Here is a 16308-nt window from a genome sequence, read left to right on the forward strand (position 1 = left end):
ACTGGTCAAGACCCAGCAGGAGAGCCGGACTTGGGAGGGAGTGTGACAGAGCTGTTGGGAGGAGAGGAGGATATGTATTGTATTGGATTATTGATTTGTGTATATTGCGGTGGTTGTGGTGCTTTGTGGCACGATATTGACGAAAAAAGAAATTAAAATATTTCTTGGTGCTTTTACATGGTGTCTTGGACGTTTGTCTGTGGGGTTTGAGGAGTGATAGCATCCTCTAGTGTCACTACATATATATATATATATATATATACTGTATAATAAAAACATACATTTAATTTGAGTCTGTAACACCCGGTGTAAATTGTGGCTACTTGTAAAAGTTAGTGCTTGTTTTTTTTTTTATTATTCAGTTTTATTCTCTCAATGACGTTCACGTGACAAAACAAACTTGCCTCTCCCTCTCTGAGTTGATGGCATTTATCTCCATTCTTTTCCCAACAGCAGCAATGACCACAGTTGGTGTGTCTGCTCAGAACTATTTGTTGTACCATCAATCAAAGATACAATATCCCGTGACTGCTATCAGACTACCATATAACAATTGTGCTCTCGTGGCCTGTCGTCTCTTAGTGGCCTTGGCCAAAAGGATTTAGCATCGCCCGCTGACAGGTTGTCTATGGTGTGTGAGATGAGGTTTTGCTGAATGTGGGGTTGTCAGGCCAAGTGTTCTCTTCCGCATTGATGCTCAGTTCACTAGGGATGAGGTTAGGCTGCTCCATACTCACTGCTTTGTCCACTTTATTTTCAGGTTGGTCGTTTTAGCTTCCGGCTTGAAGGACCATGTAAAAGAGGGGTCTCAGGGACCTCTGAAAAATGTGCTAATTCACAGGGTTCATAAAACAGAAAGCCGAGTGCAGGAGTCACAGTCAGATGACTGGAGAGGACAGACGGGTGAATTCCAGTATTTTGTAATTTATTCAAAGCAACAACAATTTACAACAACAAACAAGAAAGCACACTGTAAGTAAATCAAGAGAGCAGACTTCAAAGTCTCTCGGAAACATGAAACCCCTTTTGGCCGAGGGCGTTATTTAACTAAACTTTCTTGTAATTATTAATATTATTTGACTGATGCCAAGGCGACTTACAACATTTGAGACACAATTGCTTACATTTCTTTTGTTTTTCCACTATTAGCACAAGCAGATGAAGTGACCTCCTCCTGGTCACACTCTGTCAGTGCCTATCAGTCATAACATATCAAATCCTTTTGAAATTCATTCTAAAACACGTCTTTGACAGGTCACCATTGCTAGTACCTTATAAAAGCTCTCTGAAAAACTTTTATTGAGTGGGAAAAGAAATGTCACCTTTAGTTTTACCCAATAACAGTTCAGTAATTAACAATTTAAGACTAAAATAAAATGAAGGCACCTCGGAACAATTAAAATCTTCAGGGTGGTACACAAAGGCAAAGGGATGGTAGCCCCAGAGTATACATCTTATCCAACAAGGCCCACCATGTTAAGGTGCACAAAGACTTAAGTATTGAGGCCAGTGTGTTTCGACTTCTGTCTCTTCTAACGTACTCGTCGAGATGTCTGGAGGTGGCACCCAGATTGGAATTCTTTCGTGGCCAGGAGATTTTGGTTTGGGAGAGTCAGAACTGTAATATGGCTTCTGTTGAGATTAATTTCTCCAAATTTTCTTGGTTTGTGTGTGTGTGTGTGTGTAACAAAGCTTATTCTGTCTTTTGTCATTTTTTGAAGCTTTTAGTTATGAACTTCCCAAAAAGTCAGTAGCATATTGACTGTATGTTGTTGTACGGATGCCAATTAATATTACACTCCACAGAGGCTTGGTGGATGCTGTAGGGGTAAGTCGTATTTTCAGCTCTTCCCAAGCCTTTTCTAATTTTATTTTATTTGACGTGTATATTACTTGTAAATGCTCAAGCATCAAATAAGCAGTGTTTTTTTGAGTTCTTATATGCAGTTTTTGTATGTTTTAGTAACAACAAAAAAAAAAATAGCATTTATTCTAATAGCATGCTGCCACATAAACATAATTCGGCATGGTTACAGCTTTGACCATGTGTATATTCTGGACGTTAATTTTATTTATTTTTGTATTACTTGTTTGCATTTTTAATTATTAGTAATTGACTTGATTCATTATTTAATCAGCATTTGCAAGAAGCTCTTTGTACAGTGCATCCGGAAAGTATTCACAGCGCATCACTTTTTCCACATTTTGTTATGTTACAGCCTTATTCCAAAATGGATTAAATTCATTTTTTTCCTCAGAATTCTGCACACAACACCCCATAATGACAACGTGAAAAAAGTTTACTTGAGGTTTTTGCAAATTTATTAAAAATACAAAAATTGAGAAAGCACATGTACATAAGTATTCACAGCCTTTGCCATGAAGCTCAAAATTGAGCTCAGGTGCATCCTGTTTCCCCGATCATCCTTGAGATGTTTCTGCAGCTTAATTGGAGTCCACCTGTGGTAAATTCAGTTGATTGGACAGGATTTGGAAAGGCACACACCTGTCTATATAAGGTCCCACAGTTGACAGTTCATGTCAGAGCACAAACCAAGCATGAAGTCAAAGGAATTGTCTGTAGACCTCCGACACAGGATTGTCTCGAGGCACAAATCTGGGGAAGGTTACAGAAAAATATCTGCTGCTTTGAAGGTCCCAATGAGCACAGTGGCTTCCATCATCTGTAAGTTGAAGAAGTTCAAAACCACCAGAACTCTTCCTAGAGCTGGCCGGCCATCTAAACTGAGCGATCGGGGGAGAAGGGCCTTAGTCAGGGAGGTGACCAAGAACCCGATGGTCACTCTGTCAGAGCTCCAGAGGTCCTCTGTGGAGAGAGGAGAACCTTCCAGAAGGACAACCATCTCTGCAGCAATCCACCAATCAGGCCTGTATGGTAGAGTGGCCAGACGGAAGCCACTCCTTTGTAAAAGGCACATGGCAGCCCGCCTGGAGTTTGCCAAAAGGCACCTGAAGGACTCTCATACCATGAGAAAGAAAATTCTCTGGTCTGATGAGACAAAGATCGAACTCTTTGGTGTGAATGCCAGGCGTCACGTTTGGAGGAAACCAGGCACCGCTCATCACCAGGCCAATACCATCCCTACAGTGAAGCATGGTGGTGGCAGCATCATGCTGTGGGGATGTTTTTCAGCGGCAGGAACTGGGAGACTAGTCAGGATAAAGGGAAAGATGACTGCAGCAATGTACAGAGACATCCTGGATGAAAACCTGCTCCAGAGCGCTCTTGACCTCAGACTTGGGCGACGGTTCATCTTTCAGCAGGTCAATGACCCTAAACACACAGCCAAGATATCAAAGGAGTGGCTTCAGGACAACTCTGTGAATGTCCTTGAGTGGCCCAGGCAGAGCCCAGACTTCAATCCGATTGAACATCTCTGGAGAGATCTTAAAATGGCTGTGCACCGACGCTTCCCATCCAACCTGATGGAGCTTGAGAGGTGCTGCAAAGAGGAATGGGCGAAACTGGCCAAGGATAGGTGTGCCAAGCTTGTGGCATCATATTCAAAAAGACTTGAGGCTGTAATTGCTGCCAAAGGTGCATCGACAAAGTATTGAGAAAAGGCTGTGAATACTTATGTACATGGGATTTCTTAGTTTTTTTGTTTTTAATAAATTTGCAAAAACCTCAAGTAAATTTTTTTCACGTTGTCATTATGGGGTGTTGTGTGTAGAATTCTGAGGAAAAAAATGAATTTAATCCATTTTGGAATAAGGCTGTAACATAACAAAATGTGGAAAAAGTGATGCGCTGTGAATACTTTCTCGATGCACTGTATGACGAAAAAGGGAAAAGGTAATAAACTTCAGTTGACTTGTTTCTGACACATCCCTGAGTAGGATGGATTCCAGTCGGTTACATGTGCTTACTGTCCAGTGAACCTCACTCTTTAGCCAGGTCTGTTCAGTTGTACTTCTCTCCTGTGGGAATTCTGGTGCATTTCTGAAGAGTACTGCTCTGACAGAATTGTTTCCCACAGTCTAGAAACCAAAATGGTTTCTCTCTGGGATTAATTTCTCACCAATAGTTTGGTTTCCTTATTTTTCAGAACAGGAGTGAACTTCACTAATGAGTCCTGAAGGGTGCTCGTTTTTCTGAACTGATTTTTGAACTCTTACTGTTTTTATTCCGGTGTGAACTCTAGTGTGTGTCTGAAGATTGCCTATTTGTGAAAACTGTTTCCCACATTCATTACAACGATACGGCTTCTCTCCGGTGTGAATTCTACTGTGTCTCTGAAGATGGCCTCTTCCTGAAAACTGTTTACCACATTCATTGCAGCAATATGGCTTCTCTCCGGTGTGAACTCTAGTATGTTTCTGAAGACTGCTGTTTTGTGAAAACTGTTTACCACACTCGTTACAGATATATGGCTTCTCTCTCGTATGAACTCTAATGTGTGTCTGAAGATTGCCTATTTGTGAAAACTGTTTCCCACATTCATTACAGCAATACGGCTTCTCTCCACTGTGAACTCTAGCATGTTTCTGAAGACTGGCCAGTACTGAAAACTGTTTACCACATTCATTACAACAATATGACTTCTCTCCAGTGTGAACTCTAATGTGTCTCTGAAGATGGCCTCTTCCTGAAAATTGCTTCCCACATTCATTACAGTGAAATGGCTTCTCTCCACTGTGAACTCTAGTGTGTGTCTGAAGATTGCCTATTTGTGAAAACTGTTTACCACATTCACTACAGCAATACGGCTTCTCTCCGGTGTGAATTGTTGTATGTCTCTGCAGCGAAGTCGTGTGACAGAATTTTTTGCCACATTCCACACAGCAGTATGGCTTTTCTCCAGTGTGAATTCTTGTGTGGATTTGAAAACTGTTCCTGTAAGAGAATTGTCTGCCACATTCATTACAGCAATATGGCTTCTCTCCAGTGTGAACTCTAGTGTGAATCTGAAGAGCACTCCTGCCAGAGAATCCTTTGCCACATTCCAAACAGCAGTGATGTTTGTTTCCTGTATAAAGTTTAAAAGAAAAACAAACAAACAAACAGCTTATTATCAATCCACAGCCCTATTAGTAACATTTACTCACATTTCATACACGATGGTTGAAATTAGAGACAACCTTTGATAAGCATAAGCAATATTAAAACCTTAGTTGTACATCAATCCATCCATTATCCAACCTGCTATATCCTAACTATAGGGTCACGGGGGTCTGCTGGAACCAATCCCAGCCAACACCGGGAGCAAGGCAGGAAACAAACCCCGGGCAGGGCGCCAGCCCACCGCAGTAGTTGTACCTGGAAAGACACTTAATTTAATTTTACATTCTTTATTACAGCTACTCACCAGGGCTGCATGTATAAAACCTCCTTTTGCTTGGAAACGTGCGTAAGCCATTTCTTATGCAAAGATTAGGATTTATAAAATCAGACCTTGCCATGGATATTAGTTTAAATTTACGACAAGTTTTGACCATTTGTAAGTCCTATGCAGACATTTTTGGTGTTGGCATTTTAGCAACTCAAGGTGGAAAATCAAACTGAACAGAAAACTTCATTTTATTGCACATTTTGCACTCTGATGTTTGACAGGCTACACAAGAAGTGAATTTTCAGGGATCACATTGATTTTCTGGCTCATGATGATGACTGAATTCTAAGCTGATTTAGACTCCCTACTGTCATTTTCTTTGAAGTGTGTGCTGAACATGTCCCTTCATTACAGAGACCATCACACAGAAATCACACAAAATCAGTTCTCTTACAGGTCTTAACAGCTGTGGGTTATTTGGCGACCAGCAAGCCTGCGATTCTCGAAAGAATCGCAAATCCAAGAATGGCAATCACCTCATGGAGGGTGGGTGCATCCTGGGAAATATCATTTAATTAAATAAACATATTTGTACTAAAGCGGTTTCTTTTTGGAGTTGTGACTCATGTGGTTGTGGTGTTTCAGAAGCGCGTTGTAGGTGCCTTGTTTCCATCAGGACGTAAATGCATGACAATATCGCGGTGAAACGGAGGCTCACCGTCATCACTTTGAAACACAATTGCCACTTCATTAACGATGGGAACATTGTATCGTCTCGGATCCTGTTCTTTGTCCTTTATTAGCACTAAGGCAATTGTAGTTGGTGCCACACCGTCCGCCTCTGCTTTTGTATTGGCTTCTCTTTCAACCTCATGCAGCATTTTTATAGAGTTTGCTAATGGGTGATTGTTTATGACTTCAGCTACATTTCTCATTATTAGCTCTGTGGTTGATATACTGCATCATCTAGATGTAACACGTACATTTGGGCACATTTGCGGTGGTGATTTGGCTCCGGGTGCACTGTTCCAATCCGATGCAATATTTGTCAACACACGCGAAAGCAGTATGGGCCATTCCCAGGGGGGAAGCCGGTGCATGATGAAATATCATGGAGCATGGAGGGTGGGTGCGTCCTGGGACAGTTCATGTCAGCGCGCTTCTGTTATTGCTTTTCTTCATGCAGTCTTGTTTTTTTATGGCTGTGTCGTGGTATATGCGGTGGTGTGGCCGGTCGCGTCCGGGCGGCTGTACAACCTGGCGTGCACGCTTTACCTCAGGTTTAGTTCACAGGTCGTAGGCATGGTAAAGTTTCCATTTAATTCAATAACCCCATTTGAACTAAAGCGGTTTCTTTGTATGGGCGCCTTCGTTCATTGTTTTTATCCATGTTGTTTGGGCGCCACCTACTGACTCTGGTTTGAACTAAAGCGCTTTCTTTGTGTGGGCGCCTTCGTTCATTGTTTTTATCCATGTTGTTTGGGCACCACCTACTGACTCTGGGAAGCCGCTGCGTTTGACTCTGGGGCGGGCGCCACGGCGCAGCACGTTGTGTTATTTGGTTTTGGGCGCCCCCTACTGACTCTGGGAAGCCGCTGCGTTTCACACTGGGGTGGGCGCCGCCACGTTTTCGGATGCCGCTGCGTTTGATTCTGGACTCTGGGGCGGGCGCCAAGGCCACAGTGCGCATGCGTGCATTTGACTCTGGACTCTGGGGCGGGTGCCAAGGCCGTAGTGCGCATGCGCCTCGGTGCGTTCGCCGTGCATAAATTAACTGTGGTTTAGTAAGATAGATGGTGGATTTTCAGTGTGAACTGCATGACCGGTGACTAATCTCTTAGTCACCCTGAGCCACGTCATGCCATCTGTATGAGATGTTATACTTAAAATGATACAGAGATACGTGTAATGAATGTTTACTCCTAAAATATTGAAAGAATCTCTTTGGCTCATCTTCTCTTTAACTGTATTTTAGAAACCCTAATATTTTTCTTAATGGTTGCTCTCAAATGTTCGTGTGCATTGGGGTTATTCGTCTTATATGACTTATTCAGTTGTTTTTGTTTTCCTTTGCAGCATCTTTTGTTATCTTCTTATTTACCCACTGCAGAGTTTTTATTAATTTCTTTGAATCCATCCTGCATCACATGTAAAACGTGTACCTTCTTTCTAGTAAGGAATCACATTTACTCTTGCCTATTTTTCGCGAAGACACTGACTTGGTGGCTACTGCAAAAGCTTTCTCCACCCTCTGCCCCACAAACCTAAAGGTCTGAGTAAGGCTCAACTACCTTTGCTTGTTTTTAGGAGCAACAGTCTTATTTAATTCACTCACACACAGAAGTAGCACAGAACACACAGTCTTTTTCACTTCATAATACAAGAATGTTGTTTCTCCAATCCAGTGCTTCAATGTGTAATCCAAAGGTTTGATGTTTCATCCAGATACTTCTTAACGGATGTCACAAGAACCTTAGAAGAACTAAAGAGATGTATAAAGCTGGAAAATGTGAAAAAGAAGCATTTTGAAAGGCCTGGGTGTCGATCAATCTATAGGAAGCCAAACTGTCTACTAAAATGGAGGAAATTCAGCACTGGAGTGGGCATTCTGGAAAGATCACAACATGAAAGCAAATGTGAAAAGGAACTCACAGAGGCAGAGCAAAGGGCCTGCAGAAATCTCCCGAACTTGACAAAGTTTTTGTTCATGTGACCATGTGAAGGAAAGCATAAGAATGGTGTTTATGGAAGGGCAGCACCAATGAAATCAATGCTATCTAGCAAATGCCTCACTGCACATATCAGAACTTGTAAAAGATCACCTTGATGTTCTAGAAAAGACAATGTTCTGTGAATGAACAAGACAAAAGTTGAACTCTTTGGTCAAAACACTATGTTTGGAGGTAAGAGAGAACTGCATATCGATACTAAAACCTCAAGGTGAAGACAGCGTCATGGTTTACGCTGCTTTGCTCCTTCCGGGCTTGAAAAGCTTGACATGATCATGGGAACACTGAATTCAAAATATTATATTATAGAAGAAATCTGACAGAAAAAAATATCAGGATAGTAGAAACTTATTAAAAGTTGAGTGATGACACAGGACAATGAGCAAAAACACATGAAGAAATCAAAAAGAGAAAGGCTGGAATTAGTACTGATCCAACATAAGGAAACTGGTGTTCTGGAATGGCCAATAAGAGATACAAGATGCTGAGGACTAATCAGAAAAGAGGTCCCAGGGATGAGGGAACTGAAGAGGTTTGGACAGAAGGAGTGGGATAAAGTTCAAGGCTGATCAGCAGCTACAAAAAAGTCTGGTGGAGATCATTACTGCTAAAAAAGGGTCAACCAATTAGTAAAGACAGGAGGGTCATGGAGTGGACTGTGAATGCTTAAATGTCACTATAATGGAAAAATAGCAAACCTTACACTACAATAGATGAAATCTCAAACTTACATTTAAACACACAGTAAAATGCAGTCTTTTCACTCCATTTCTACAGTTCTTATAATAACCACAAGACCCAACCTTTCATGTCCATAAGCCCCAAATCTAAAACTCACACAAATTTATTTTACACTTACTTTTCCCAGACTTCGTCGTAGGTGGTGGCTGATTTTCCGGAGTTGTAACAGATGTAGTTTTCTTAGTTCTCTTTGGTTCAGACTGTAATGATTCAGACTTCACATTGACAGAAGGCTCTGGAGATGAACGGTGTCTGCTTAGAGAAGAGTCTAACCCTGTCACCACTCCACCTTGACACCCATCATGAAAGTCATCTTCCTCAATACTCTTCAGATTTGTATGGTTATGTGTCTCAATACTGACTGACTTCTCATCATCTTCTTGAATGCCAACTGACCGCAGTTCACTAGTCTCCTTCTTGATGCTCAGACTTTCCTGTTTAGGATAGATGGACTCCCACTCACAGTCCTCCTCCTTAATATCCATGATATTTCTGTCCACATCACAGCTCTCCTGTTTCACATCCATCGAGATGTTCCAGTAAACAGCAACTTTTTCTTTTTCTCTGTAGGAAGAACAGCAACCAGCTTCATTAAAACTTCATCACTTATATCTAAAGACACTTCAATGTCATTTTACAAGACCCTCTCGTTTAAGGTTTCTAAAAGTTACACAGTTCATAGCATGCTGACAGTAACTCACTGCTCTTCATTTCAAATTATCAAAGGTTAAACAATCTTGGGAGTGGAGTGAAAGTCCGACAGGGGCTGAAACAAGAAGACCATCTTACACAGTTGTGGGTCAGCAGTATTCACAACTTGAATTAAACATACAGTCCTGCTGGGATCTCAGAATTGTCTTATCAGTTTATGTTGATGAAGGTTTATACAAGTAGGGGCACAGAACAGAGTTAAGAAACAGAAAAGCCAGGAGGGAGAAGAAGAAAGAGGAACTTAACTTTGCTGAAATGCACAGAAACAACAGGAGAAGACAAGCAAGTGAAATAAGGGGTTTGTTAGCTTAGGCTGACAGGTGTAACTGATGGTGAGTAACTTCTATTTTTGCCTGTATGTTTGACAGACCTTCCTGGGTAACTGAATTAATAATTTAGTAAAAGTCACCAGTCCTCTCTGTTACCCACAGAGTCAATAATAACTTTTGATTGTATTATTAAATTTAATAAATTCCCTTATTCTCACTAAAGGCTTTAATGTGTTAAACTGTGACCATCCCTTCTGCATTAGTAAATAGCTGATTGACGTGACTTAAGCTCCTTAACTGCACCATCATAATAGGGATGGATGTGTGTGTCGTGTTAAATGGAAAAAGTGTTTTAACTCCATAAGAAAGGGCAAAGTGGGCTTTTTTTTACTTAGGAGGCTGCATTCCTTCAATGTGGGAAGTGACGTAATTCACATCTTCTATCACTTTATGATTACCATTGGGGTTTGCTACATTGCGGTGTGCTCAGCTGTGTACATCACGTCAAGAGAGGCCAACTGAATTAACAGGCTAATTAAAAGGGCAAGATCAGTTATGGGACACACCCTGGACCCCCTGGAGTTCAAAGCTAAGGAGAGAATTAAAACAAAACTGAGTGCCATTATGAACAATGCTGCACATCCTCTCTCTGACACACTAAAATGGAGTTCTTTCAAATCATTCCGCATAAGTGTGCCAAGAAACACTACGGGGGCTCCTTTATACGAACAGCAATACGTCTGGATAATGCATCAAACCGACTGTGGCAGCCAATTCAGAACGTTCCTTTCTTTTTAGTTTTCTTGCTTCATAGTCATTCTGGTGTGTGTTCAGACTAAAGTGTGTATGTATGTTTATTTACTTATTTATCTGGATTTTATTTTTTTAAAGAACGTCTGTAAAACGCCAAAATTCCCCCTTGTGACAAATAAAGTTCTACCAATTCTATTCTATCTATTGCTGGACACTGGATTTGCTTAATCTGTTTGTTTAAATTGGTGCACATGTTTTTAATTGTTTAGGGTACAACTTCAGAAGTGTGACTTTGATACAACACTTATGTCACTTGAGCCAGTTAGTGAGGGAGGTCGTGGTGGTCAGCTTAATAATTAGGGAGTTTGGTCGCAGGTGGACACACAGGTGACATCGCCGAGTGGAGGTGAGACTTGTGCTGGTATTTCTTAAGAGGGCAGCATTTAGTGTGTGAGGTGATTACTGTGCTGTGAGAAAGACACCCACAGTGTGGACTGACTGATGGGGCAAGAGAGGTAAACATTTGAGATGGTGGTGGTTTTTAAATTGATTTTATGATCTTGGGTTTACTTTGTTTTGGGAGGGTAGATCTTGCTGATTAATAATAATAATAATAATACATTTTATTTATATAGCGCCTTTCCCATGCTCAAGGCACTTACAGAATAAATAAAGAACGACAGAATATACAGTATATAGCATTGTACAAACCAGATAAATAAACAAAGAAGATTAAGACAGTAAATTCTGAAAAAAAAAACCAGACAACATAATTGATGGTCTCGCACACACACATACAGGTTACATTAGCATCTTGACAGAGAAGTAAACTGAGAGAAGGGTAATAAAGTCAAGTAGAGCTAAAAGCCTTCCTGAACAGATGAGTTTTGAGTTGTTTTTTAAAAGAATTCATGGAGTCAGCTGACCTGATTAATTTTGGTAGGTCATTCCAGAGTCTGGGCGCTATACAGCTGAAGGCCCTGCTGTCACCCATGGAGTGTAGGTTAGTGTGGGGCACAACAAGATGGCCAGAATCAGAGGACCTTAGTGGGCGGGCAGGCACATAGTGATGGAGAAGGTCACTGATGTAGTTTGGTGTGAGGTTATTTAAAGCTTTGTAGGTTATTAGTAGGATTTTATATTCAGTTCTGTAAGACACAGGGAGCCAGGGATTAAGATCAAAAGCTGCTGCTGTGATTGTCTCAGTGAACACTGAGGAGGTAAATCTTAGCCCTACTTAATAATTAATCCACAAATCGATTATCAAATAGCGATATACTTTTGATGTCATGCTTAACAGTGGCTGTTGTTGGTCTCCACTTCCTCAGATTGTAATTATTTATTGACTTAATGTATTTACCAGCTTTCTACCTGTCAGCTGAAGGTGGCATTTGGAGTTGTGAATCAATCTGCACCACTTTGTCAAATAAGGTCTGCAGGTTGTTAATTTGTTAGGTACACTTTACAATCCTGGAGTGGCACTTGTTTCAGCAGGACAGTACATAAACATTTAACACCATTACACAAATAGAATGAAATAAGAAAAGACGCAACAGCTTATGACCAGCATTAGCACAAGTACACATATTCAAGATTAAGTCAAAGATTAATAATTATCTTCAACAGTGCAAAAAATTATTCAAAATGGAAGCATTTAGCCGCATTCCTACAAATAAAAGAATTCAAAATGCTTATAGCTCTGGGAATAGAATTCTTAAATCTGTTGTCCTTTACCCTTGGAAACTGAAATCTGCAGCCTGCACCATTTTTGTTGCTTTTCATTTGTATTTCATACTACAAAATTTGCATTTCTAATGAGAAATATATATAGTTTATTTATTATCTGTATAGTTTTGATGTTGACTTTGATTCATTACTGTAATGGAAACTGATGTATCCCATAAGTAATGAGATAAGTGCTTTAGTGGACAGACGTCCTGCGGTGGGTTGGCACCCTGCCCGGGATTGGTTCCTGCCTTGTGCCCTGTGTTGGCTGGGATTGGCTCCAGCAGACCCCCGTGACCCTGTGTTCAGATTCAGTGGGTTGGACAATGGATGGATGGACAGACGTCAGTGTGCGTTTAGCTGAGCTGTTTCAACTCAAACGTTAAGTATGTGGGGGTCCTGCCTCACTGAACAGTCCAACTCCAGCAGAAGGACTTCATAATAATACAAAAAAGATACATTAAAAAAAAATCTGAAATGTTTTCCTTCCTTAATCAGAGAACTATAAAATCTTTGTAAATGTGTAGTAAAATATCCAGTAAACCAGCACCACGGTGCACTTTTAAGTACTTCATGCAATGTTCTCCAACCCCCTTAATTAGTTTAGAACACAAACCACTTCTGTCGACATACAAGCAGTTCTGACCCCACTGCTTAAAAACTCACGGAGGGTCACATATAACAGGGGCACAGGGCGACTGCAGATGGTTTACAAATAAAACTGTCTGGACTTAGTGATGGAGGACAGTAGCTACATAATCCGAGTCTTAATGAACATCTGCGGAATTTATTTTAAAATGTCTAAAACTGAATTTCAGCTCTGTTTTTAACATCTCAGGACAAACTTTCATGTTTAATTATTTCATCTTGTAGAAGTAAATGTTGCCCACAAACGCAAAAGAAAAAACATGAATAGTTTCATACATACCCCAGTACTAAATCCCAACTGCTCCCAGTATTGTGGCCTTGCTGTGGTGGAGACCTTGTGTGCCTCTGTCACCCACAGAGCGTCGCCATTTGAAGATCTGTGTGCCAGAGTGACCAGTCTGCTGTGGGTAACCCTAAGAGGAGGAGCCAGACAAGTAACAACCAATTACTAACCCTCATGAATATTCAAATGAATCAAAGAAGATCTTGACTTGAGGAGAGAGGCCAAGCGATCAGCAAAGAGTGTCCGGTGGTACGAAGGGGCTTTGAACCAATTTGGTACCAGCACTGTTGTCTAAAACCTGGTATTGATACCAAAATCAAAAATGTTGTACCGACCCAACACTTACCTCAGTTAGATTTGTCAGTGCATCTTTATAATATGGGAGAATAAAAAACAAAAACACAGCAACGGGACACACGTGAAAACTGCACAGGAGATGTAAAAAGACGGAGGTTCAAATTCACACTGCTGGAGCTGTGAGGCAGTAACTAGCAGCTAGATGGAGAACTTCTGGCTGCTTTGTCTTTTACATCTTATTACTAAATAAGGAGCCATTAACACACTGAATGCAGCTGTTTAAGATTGAAATAAGCAATTAAGGGCGGGGAGACTTAACAAGCGAGACCACTAAAATGAAGCATCAAACTATCACTTAAGCAATAAGTGTCTCATCAGCAATAATTGATTGCTCATTAAGAAACTGGGTTGGAACAAAAACCTGCAACCACTGCGGCTCTCCAGGACTGACGTTGCCTACCCCTGGGCTAGTCAGTGACCAAATCAACTGCTGACTGCGCGGATATCAATGACGTCATTACGCTAGCGTGACTCAAATTCACGTGATGGGCGCATTTGAAACAAGTCTCGAAGCAGCGCTTCGGAAGCTCGACACAGTGTCGAGACCGGAGTATCGAGCTGCCCATCACTAGTATCCAGGGCTGGCTTTCACACCGCATACACCTCTCATAACTCGATGGGAAAATGACGTCCCGTCTTAAACTGAAATAATGGAATTCTCTCTGCGGCAAAAAGGAATTCATGTCATCGTAAAACAGCTTACCGGATGTTCGCTGGACTCGTGCTGCCGTTTTAACGGATAAAAGTTAACGCGCCGATCTCTTTTTCTTCATTTTGCGTTCAGGTGTCTGTAGAAGGATGAGGTTGTGTGCTTTCTGTTTTTTATTTGACGGATATTTGGTACACAAAGCCTCTACCGCCGTTCTGCTTTCGCGAGTGTATCATTGACCAGACTGCGAGTCACTGCCGGGAGTTTAAACTCGTAAATAAAAATTAAAAAAAAAAAACACCCTGAGATCGACCGCTAGGTCATCGACTGCATCAATAAGTGATAAAGATTAACAAGGGATATAAACAGACTTGTAAAAGGAGAAGGTGAAATAAAAAATGAGCCAAAGACAGAAGCCAAGTCAGGCGGCACACGAGGAGAGTCCTTGGTAAAGATCGACCTGTCCTTCAAAACGCGTACTGTAGCACAGCCAGAAGCGAAAAATAAAATCCCACACACACAAAGTGACGGCTCCGAACACAGACCACTTACTTTCTGCTTCTGTATGATACGTTTAAAAGTCAGCTCACTCAGCAGCAAGAAACCCCCATCCCGTTAGTTCTCCAGTCACAAGATTCGAGACGCTCGTGCACTTCTGTTTAGTCGTCGCTACTTGATGACGTCACAGGAACGACACAGCTGCCACTCACGTGCACGCGCGTTCGCGCTGTTTGGTTTGCCAGAGCCTGTGTGAGAACTGGCTTTAGCTGGCATGTAATGACGGATTGTAGGCTTACGTGAAAGGTGACCCGTTAGGACAGGGGTCGGCAACCCGCGGCTCTGGAGCCACATGCGGCTCTTCAGCCTCCTTGTAGTGGCTCCCTTTGGCCTTGACAAAAAAAAAATCATGAAAATGAATAATGGCAATTTCTTAATTTAAGTTGTATTTATATATATGTTTATTTACGACTACTACTGTTATACATTTTAACATCTAATTTAGAGAGTTTAATTCTGCGTGGACAGCAGCATTTGCCTTCACCGCCAACGACGCTGGCTTACCGGTGTGCTTAATATGTGGCGATAAATTATCGAACAACAAAAAATGTAACGTTGAAAGACATTTTCGAAACAAGCACTCAGCATTCAAAATACCCAAGTGAAGATAAGCGAAAGAGAGCAATTTCGGAACTGCAACGGAAAGCTGAACAGAGCAAACATACTTTCAAAAAGTGGATCACTTCTACACAGTCAACTACAGCTGCTGGTTTTGTGGCAGCTCAAGAGATCGTAAGGAGGGGTAAGCCGTTCACAGACGGAGAATACATGAAAGAGTCGTTCATAAAAATATCAGAGCATCTATTCTCCGACTTTAAAAACAAACGAGAAATTGTTCAGAAAATGCAAGCTGCATTTAGAGAAAGGTTCAGTGAGTATGGAACGGAAAAAAACACTCTCTCCTTCCCTGTCACACCCCTGGACATCGACCCATCCCTGCTGAACACATCCGCATTCACAGGAGTGAGTAAGTAAGCCCGATCTAGAAATTGAACTGGACGACATAGCAGATAAAGATTAATGGGTGTCCAAGTTCAAATGCCTGACAGCGGATCTTGAAGAAGTCACCCGTCAGAAGGCTACTCTCGCTAAAGAGCACAAATGGAGTGATATTGAAAACCTCCCCAAACCCGACAAATTTGTTTTCGACACGTGGAGTGCCATTCCCGAAACGTATATGAACAGGAAAAAAATATGCATTTGGAGTCCTGTCCATCTTTGGCTCAACATACTTATGTGAGCAAGTTTTCTCAAGCATGAACTTCATAAAGTCCAAATATCGCTCCTGCCTCACACATGAGAGCCTGCAGTCCTGTGTGAAGGTCAAAGTCACATCGTACAGCCCCGACATAGAGATGATCAGCAGCGAACTTCATGAACAGAAGTCACATTAAACAGGTGAGAACAATAGCATTTAATATGCTATTATTTTTCAGAAAAAAAAAACACATTCATTTCGGACCAGGAGCTGATGTAGGTTTTTTTGTATGTTCAGGTGCTTCAGTTGATTCAGCACACTGAAATGGAATTTAATGTTTACTTTTTTAAAGCTGCTAAGCTACAGCTAAATGTTTTATTTATATTAAAGTGG

The 16308-nt window shown here is 41.3% G+C and overlaps 3 protein-coding genes across 7 annotated transcripts in view; 2 read left to right on the forward strand and 1 right to left on the reverse strand.

Annotated features, from left to right (window-relative positions):
- LOC114668454 (zinc finger protein 883-like) overlaps positions 1 to 16308 on the forward strand; it is a 492666-nt gene that overhangs the window by 121763 nt on the left and 354595 nt on the right. The gene's annotated exons all lie outside the window — the stretch shown is intronic.
- LOC114668248 (zinc finger protein 345-like) overlaps positions 1 to 16308 on the forward strand; it is a 394673-nt gene that overhangs the window by 121721 nt on the left and 256644 nt on the right. The gene's annotated exons all lie outside the window — the stretch shown is intronic.
- The window catches only part of LOC114669347 (zinc finger protein OZF-like), a 314266-nt gene continuing 298474 nt past the window's right edge, over positions 517 to 16308 (reverse strand). Inside the window, exons 2-3 of one of the 3 annotated variants that reach the window (XM_051926255.1) lie at positions 4123 to 4927; positions 517 to 1632 (exon numbers count right to left, since the gene is read on the reverse strand). In XM_051926255.1, the coding sequence (XP_051782215.1) occupies positions 1477 to 1632; positions 4123 to 4927 (961 nt within the window). In that variant the 3' untranslated portion in view covers positions 517 to 1476. Of the gene's footprint in view, positions 1633 to 3751; positions 4992 to 13150; positions 13284 to 14711; positions 14808 to 16308 lie in introns of those variants that run through there. The other 2 variants (XR_007934751.1, XM_051926252.1) reach the window with 2 other exon arrangements.

Source organism: Erpetoichthys calabaricus, chromosome 1, assembly GCF_900747795.2.
Source record: "Erpetoichthys calabaricus chromosome 1, fErpCal1.3, whole genome shotgun sequence".
Classification (NCBI taxonomy): Eukaryota; Metazoa; Chordata; class Cladistia; order Polypteriformes; family Polypteridae; genus Erpetoichthys; species Erpetoichthys calabaricus.